Source organism: Quercus lobata, chromosome 10, assembly GCF_001633185.2.
Source record: "Quercus lobata isolate SW786 chromosome 10, ValleyOak3.0 Primary Assembly, whole genome shotgun sequence".
Lineage (NCBI taxonomy): Eukaryota > Viridiplantae > Streptophyta > Magnoliopsida > Fagales > Fagaceae > Quercus > Quercus lobata.
In genome coordinates, this window is record NC_044913.1 from 56,556,356 (window position 1) to 56,564,834 (window position 8,479).

Below are 8,479 nucleotides of genomic sequence, written 5' to 3' on the forward strand. Positions count from 1 at the left end.
CAATTCGATTTGATTTGATTTGATTTTAACAACATTGGTACTCATAAGAAGGGCAACAATATAACATTAGTATGAAATACTAGCCTCATCACCTGAACTTTGTGCGTGAGATGAGGGTTTTTTTTTTTTTTTTTTTTTTGTGTGGATAAGTTTGTTTTGAAGACATGGATTAATAGGCGAGTATCCTATTTTGTAGGCATTTTAAGTGGAGTTGGAGATATATTTTTACAGGTTGTCCTTAAGTTTTTTTCCTATTAAACGTAAGACTTAGGGGTATTTCTGAACTATATAAAAGTCCAGTTTAAAGAGGAGAGTCCTCTTATAAATAGTATAGATGAATACGAAATTAACTCTAAAGAAAGCCTAAAAGCTTGGACTTTTCACCAATATCTATGTTATACTAAGTGTGAGACCCAATAAATTGGATATATAAATAGGATGGTGAAAATTTCTTTGAAGTTTTATGTGTTTATAGCAGAACTACTCTCCCATATAAGCCAATTTTGTTTTTTTGCTAAACCCCCATATAAGCCAAATAGAACAAGTGAACAATATAACAAAAAAAGAGAAAATTTAGGACCGTAACATTTTGTGCCACAATTTTGATGTTATAGAATATAGATTATAAGTGGTGGAGAAAAAATGATAACTCTATGTAAAAGTGACAATAACAAGTAGTTAGTTACAATTTACCACATAAAATAGTTGTAGAAAATACTGTAATAAATGTTGTAGTTATAGAATAACTCGGAAAAATAAAGAGCCATATATCAATATAAATAAGAACAAAACAATAGTTAATTCTCTTCCTTTTCTTTTCGTTTGTGGCTCTTATGCTCTACGTTCTTGGGTTGCATGAAAAATATCTTATACATGTGACTATTGCGGTTGAGTTTCTTTTTTAACTACATTGTTGCATAGCGAACTCTTTGATTACTTGAGGGTCCATAAGATTTTTCCATGTTTGCTACATGAAAGGTGAATTTAATTTGATTAACTTTCTCAAAAAAAAAATAATAATAATAATAATTTGTTAAAATCTTAAAATCCTTTCTCTTTTTAAGTATCCACAATGTTTAAGGTTAGAGCTTTTACCAAGTTCATTGTTGACTTCGAGAGCAATCTAAAGACCCTTTTCAAGGCCAACAATCTCTAAAGCCATTATGTTATTAGAAATAAAAATTTTCATTAAAAAAATATTTTTTAATATATCGATAGTTGAAAGTAAGGAAATTTGAACCATGAATATATTCATTAAAAACATTAATTAAGAAGTATCAATTGAGTTACAAGACTCTTAACTTTTGTTTCAAAATTTTATTCCTCAGATTTATGTATAAAATAGATAAGTCTAATATAGAACCATTCAACTTACAGATAATTTGGACCTAAAAATATGAGTGCAAAGATAGGAAATAACATTAACATCGTGACTTTCACCTAATGTGATGTATAATTAAGTTCTGGAAATAAAGTTGCACATCTTATTCCTGAGAGAGATTAATGCCGCAGACAACAATGGAGAATTTTTTTTTTCTTTCCTTTTAGACTTAGAAGACAAAGATCGAAGAAAAGCCAATTACGTAAGACAAAGACATGAAATTATGCGAGATCGGAGTAGTTTAGTTCCAAATCAAACAACATGCATGCAAGTTACAAATGGTTCCTAATGTTGAAATTACAAGAAGAAATCGGTTTTGAAAAAGAATTCCTGTCAATTTGACTGAGCAATATCATTAGATGCAAACGTTAATTATACGACCCTTTATTGGTGAGATGATAGTTTTCAATCTTCAAACATTTTGCGTTGGCTTAATGTCATTGATGATACACGTACTTTATTAGATTTTTTTGTTTAGCATTTATATCCATTTAAAACATAGTTGAAATACATAAATCATTTTCACATTTATTTTACAACTTATATTTGTAATAAACTATATTCTTTTTAAATTTTAAACCTTAAATACTCCATTCACTAAATTAATGAATATCATGCTAACATTAGGTAATCAAAACAGTTCTTAATTTCTAATTTCACTCTCTATGTGAGATCTTACAATGCATTTGACTAATTTATTTGTTTAAAAGTGAGACAAAAAGTGACTTTAAACAAATAAGTTGACTTAACAAAAAAAAAAAAAAAAAAAAAAAAAAATTACTCCAACATATCCTCATCATCTTATGTGCTCTTTCTTTTATCTAGGCTCAAAAGCGAGCTTATGGAGAGGTGCCACTACACCCAAATTGGGAGTTGTTAATGAAAGCTTCTACTAATGAGTTCCTTAAGAGTACGAGTTAAGATGTATTTAATGCTGTATTAAATACTATTTATTATTCATTCTTTAAAAATAAAAATTGCACACATATCAAGAAAAGCAAAAACAACTACAATGAATATAGACTATATAGCCAATAATCTTGTATCTCAATTGGCTAACACTTTCTGATAATTTCAATAGAAATATCTAGTATTTAAATCCCTCCACTTCAAAATATTGAATGTATATATATTTTTTTATTTTTACAATGGATATATGCATGCAAATCAATAAATTATTAACAAGAGTATTTTTCTTTTTCATTTGAAAAACATGCATTATAGTTCATAATTAAATATTCATTATTCCTTAACTTGTACCCTTAAAGAAACTCATGAAAGCCAAGAGTTTTGTAACTCAACCAGTTGGCACTTCTTAGTGTGTTTTTAAAATTCAAGATTCAAATCCTTCCTCCATATTGTAGCTATTGAATTATAAATAAATAAATAACTAAAAAAAAAAAACTCATGAGCAGAACCCTTATTTGTGAAAGGTTTTTTCTCATAATTTTCATCATATTTTAGCTCTATTACTTTCTATTAAAGGAAAACTTGAAAGTTTCTTCACATAAAGTTATAGCATGTCAAAAAGTCTCACAAAAAGTAAAGATTATTACTATTTGAACTTTGAATTGAGTATGGGTATATAAATTTTCTTATTTTTTTTCACAGACAATGAGTTGTCATTGCTTGTGGAAAACCATGTTTATATTCTCTACTTTTATTTATATCAATGACTCCATTTTTTTTTCCTTTGTTGACCTAAGGAACAGCTTTCACTTATCAAATTTTATTAGAAATTTAGAATCCATTCTGGAGGAGTAGACTTTTCCTTATCACATGCCATAGAAAACACAAGATATGACTAGTTCAATTGGACTAAAGAAACAACTTATGTATTAAGTCAAACAAATCCTACTTCGTCGTTGGACTACATTACGGATCGATCTCTTCAATATCCTCATTTTTTATTTATTTTTGTTGCTCCATTTTTTGTGCATATAGTAGTTCTCTTAACATGCTATGTATATATGCTGATCTGCAGGAGCGAATTGGGGGCAATGGTTGGCAACCATTATGGTTCTATTAGTAATTTGGTTGGGGGTGAAATAGCATTATAATTCTCTTCCACATGAAAATATTCGTCACAAGTTCTACGCTATACCATTTTATAAATGAGAGATAGAGAAAGAGTTAGTAAGAGAAAATAAAAATAGCATTTGGTCAAACAAAATCTCACTTCAAACTTTGAAATTTGAAATTAGTGAGAGCCCTCACATGTCCAAGATCAATTAGTTATTATCAATCTTTACAGAATTAATCATTCTATAACTTAGAATTAACAATACTTGTACCACTCAAGTAAAATCTTCCACTCGGTAATTCCTCAGGTGGAAGCAAGGCTAGCCTAGCTCCAATATCAGCAGCATCATCGGCAGTGTGTGTGCCTTTACCGCGAGTCATTGATGTCTGAGTGAAGCCAGGACAAAAGCAATTCAGACTTATACCTCTTCCCATGTAGCGCTTTGCCAAAACCCTTGTGTATGCATTTAGTGCAAGCTTTGATACCGCATAGTCAGTCCATAATTCTGGCCACCCTTGTCTTTCCCATGTTCCATTCTTCACATTTTGAAGAAACAAACTTACCATAGCCTCAATATGCTTCTCTGACAAATTTTCACTTTGTAGTATGTTTTTTATATTAGGGTTTTTCAGCTTCTGCATATATGAAGGAATAATTAGTAATTAATAGCTAGTTGAGAAAATAAAGCGGTATATGCATATATGCAGTTCAATTAGAAACATTAAAATTCATGGAGATGTGTTAGGATCGGATATATACATTGTAATCAATGTCGGGCATGTATTCAGAAAAAAATAATTACACTAATTTCATTATCTATTAGAATTTCTGGTTTGAATAATTGAGTGTCAATGCAAGTGAAGAACTTTCTTTTTTGTTGAGAAAAATTGCAAGTGAAGAACTAGGTGTAAATAACTTGAAAGGGAGAGAAAGAGTAAATTTATTGACAAAATACTTAAACACCAATTCATTGCCACTCCAAATTAATAGTTGCTTTCATTGCAAAAAAGCTTTTTGACAAGATAAACACCAATTCATGGCCTCAACAAATACTTTATTTCAAGTTTACAAGCCAATGTAATAGTTGCTTTCATCTCAAAAAAGCTTTATGATAAGATACTTAAACACCAATTCATGGACTCAACAAATTCTTTATTTCAAGCTTACACGTTGTTCTTTATCAATCATGTTCTACTTCTACCAATGAAAACAAAAATACCAATATATCATGTTCTAATGATAATGTTCTCAAGCTAATTGCTTAATACATATCAACATTTAAAAAAAAAAAAAAAAAAACTTCATCTTGTTTACATTTTTTTCTTGGCACTAGTAAAGCTGATTTAGTTAATTTATTCAAGTTTTAGATTGATTTATATCAGATTGCATGCACATAATTAAACGTACTGTTAAGCATTAATTTCACTCACATTTAGGGAGCCAAGTCTTGAGCTAATATTGAGAATCCGGCTTTTTGAATGTGAGAGACGAAACATGGGCAATAGAGCCTCAGTCAGTAACTTGGCTCCATAGAAATTGGTTTTGATCACTGTCTCTGCATGCTCCACTGAATTCTCATCGATTTCATTGAATGACACAGCGGCATTGTTCACCTGAAGAATATTCAAACGATATAATTTTGTCATTAAAGAGAAATTGAAGAAATGTCAGGAAAGAGTTGAACTATTAGCAATTATATAGATACTTGTCAATTTGGAATCCATTAAGTGCTATTTTGAAAGAGCTTATTTTCATTAACTTATTGAATTTAAGAATAAGAAATAAGCTGGACAGAAAGTATAATAGTACCTAAAAATGTAAACTTTGAAAAATTAAACATAAACTAAATAATTAAGCTGATTGAAAAGGCCTTCACCTATTCCCAAAAAAAAAAAAAAAAAAAAAAAAAAAAAATTGGTTCAAATTCAAGTCTAGTCTCTCATCGCTTAGGTTTGTGTTAGGAGAGGGACTTATAACTCGGTCTGCGACTCCAACTGCCGCATGCAGTTTTGGAGTTAGTGTGTGAATTTAAGTTCTTACTCCATTCTGCTAAGCTTTGAGTCTAGGTTTCCCCTTCCCCTATTCCAAATCAAAAAAAAAAAGAAGCTAATTGAAAAGGAATGAAGTTTTAACAATCGAAAGTAGTTAATAATTTTTACCACCAAAAAGAAAAATAAAAATAAAAACCTATATCAGCAAAAATGTTGATGATGTACTCTAATAAGGTATATATGAGGAAAAAAAAAAAAGTGTGTTTGCAGATTTTATTTCATTTTTTTAGAATATAAATTCTGACATTTCTTGCAGATACATTCATTAATGTTTATGCTTAAAAAAAAAAAACATGATGTCAAAATAGTTTGGGTTCCAAGGTCTCAGTCTTAACACTATACAGTAAAAGCACAACAAATCATTATTTCCTTATGAGCTTTTTAATATTTTTTACTTGTTTCAATGAGCTACAAGTTTTAATGGGCCTCGTATGTTGCCTTTAAAATACAAATTATTGCGTGATGTCCAATGTGAATCATGGTCATGTCAAATTACTTAGACGTGAAAAGTTAAAAACGTTTTTATTTTATTTTATTTTTTTAAAGAAAAAGACCCATATAATTTGATATGTGATGTTCCTATTTTGAGAAAGTAATGCGTGATAGGCAAGTTCAAACCGAATATGTAGTAGAAATCTTGCTAAAGATAGTAATGTTAATACTAGCATTTTCATACATGTAATGTGTGTGTTTAATTAGAGGCTATGTTTTAGGGAAAAATAGATAAAATACTTATGATTTTTCATTAAAATAGAAAACTCATTTCATGTTTTGTGAGTAACACTTAACATCTTTAAAGTATCTTATCAAAAAAAAAAAAAAAAAACTTTTAGTATTATTTTATGTATAAATTGTGAGTTGGGCAACATTATTCTTAAGAATTTTTGAGCCTAGCATAGTAGCATTAGAAAATAGAAAGTGGACACCGACATTTCTATACCTAAGAAATTTGAGGTGAGGAGTACTATGAGTACTATCATCTTAAAAGAATGATTTATTTGACTTTAACATTTCACGATATTCAATCCTAATAATTGTAACGATCTCAATGGTAGATCAATCTTATTTAAGAAATATTTACATTTAAAATAAGTCCTTGTTAACGAATATTCTTAATTTAGCAAACCTTGATATTCTAAAGATTCTTTGGAGAGTCAAATCATGTAATGATATCTGGTTCCCAATGTATAACCACTCAATTACTGCTACATAATTAAATATGTAATATTGTATAATCTGTTACTCTACTATTAAATATGGAATTATAATAACCAATTTATTATATTCACTATAAAAAAAAGCGGCCGCATTTTTTTTAGCCACGTTTACAAATATCAAATATTCACTACATAATTTGCATTCACTTTCAGCACTTATAAAGTTTATTTATTTTTTTATCCAATCTTCTTATAAATAAATAAAAAATAAGGTACTAATCAAATGAATTATAAAACTCTTATAGCTTTTTCTAAATGCACAAATCATATAATTAAAGACTCGAATTGGTTTAGGCCGTTAGGGACCAGATCACATTATCATAAGATCAATTGGCTTGGGGTTTTAACAAAAATGCATATAATACACCTAAATGATAATGAAAATATATTTGCTTAACTTAAATTAAATTAAATGCAATGTTGTTTTTTGAAATTTCTATTAATTATTAGTACCTTACAACTCAAACATAAAGGTTATTTTTCCACCTTTCTTGTCATATATCTTTGAGTCATCTCTAAGACTCTAACACATGAACTCAAACATTGCAGCAAACATTTAATAGGGGAAAAAACTTCCACCACTACATAAAAAAATTATTAAAAAAAAAAAAAAAAAAACCGATATGATATGTAATGCATGTGAGATTGATTGATCAGCTTCATGCGGCGCAACACATGCAAAATCAACCTTATACACCGGATCTATATTTAGTCAACATAAACTGAAACTATTAACAGTCAATAATAACATAATTACCGTAGTAAGTTAAGGAATTCAGTTTCTTTGTCCCTTTTGCTTACCATGGTAAATTAAGGAAAGTCAGTTTCTTTTGACCCTTTTGCATTCGGTGCATTTGGATGCAACTTTTTGCTAATTATTTACTGAAATTTATTTGTCCTTATGATTGTATATAGAAGAAAAAAAATAGTAATTAAAAAAAAAAAAAAACTGTATATAAACATATATGCATAAGAATAAAAAAGAAAAGAAAATTGATAGCAAACAAACTCACTAGAATATCCAATGCTCCGAAAATTCTTGCAAACCATGATACAAAAGTGTTGATCGAAGCAGGTTCTGAGACATCAAGGCGAAAGAAGTGTACATCATCAAGCCCTTGGTTTCTCAGTTCCTCGATTGCCTTGTGCCCTTTCTCTATGTCTCTAGCAGTTAAAATCACAGTCAATCCCAGTTGTGCCAATCTCTTCACCATGGCAAACCCAATCCCCTTGTTTGCTCCTGTCACAATAGCCACAGTATCCTTGGACCACCACCTTCATGAAAAAAAATATATATATATATATATATATATATGTTAAACAAAATTTGTTACCATGGAAAAAGATTTGTGTGTGTGTGTGTGTGTGTGTTTGAGACTTTGAGATAGAGAGAGAGAGAGAGAGAGAGAGAGAGAGATTGTTTAGTGCTTACTTGTTTGAGGGTAGAGAAGGAGAGGAAAAAGGTGCCTCATGTTCTTTGGAGTACTCCATCGTTTGAAGGACAAATGGGTGCAGTTTGTGTTGGTGTATAGAAGAGCGTGAGAGATGCCCTATATATAGTATGTAAGGGAAAAAAATATAAGGCAAGAGACACGGTGACAAACTGACAATAAATATTTTTTTTTTGGTAAACAGTGACAATAAATATTATACCGTAAGGCAACGTGCTCTTGTATTCTATTTCTATATAGGTAGCCCTGCCTTACATTAAATCAAAGGCTCTTGTATTCTATTGTACTCTATTTGAATTCTAACAGGAAAGTAGCCCTACCGCACGTTGAAATTTTGTTCAGTTTTGCATCACACT

The 8,479-nt window shown here is 29.7% G+C and overlaps 1 protein-coding gene across 1 annotated transcript; it reads right to left on the minus strand.

Annotated features, from left to right (window-relative positions):
* Window positions 1-3,646: 3,646 nt before the first annotated feature.
* Window positions 3,647-8,163, minus strand: LOC115963014 ((+)-neomenthol dehydrogenase). Its single transcript, XM_031081902.1, has 4 exons — window positions 8,105-8,163; window positions 7,686-7,947; window positions 4,835-5,017; window positions 3,647-4,039 (listed from the first exon to the last, which is right to left on the minus strand). The coding sequence occupies exons 1-4, from the start codon at window positions 8,161-8,163 to the stop codon at window positions 3,647-3,649; spliced, it is 897 nt and encodes a 298-aa protein (XP_030937762.1).
* Window positions 8,164-8,479: the final 316 nt, after the last annotated feature.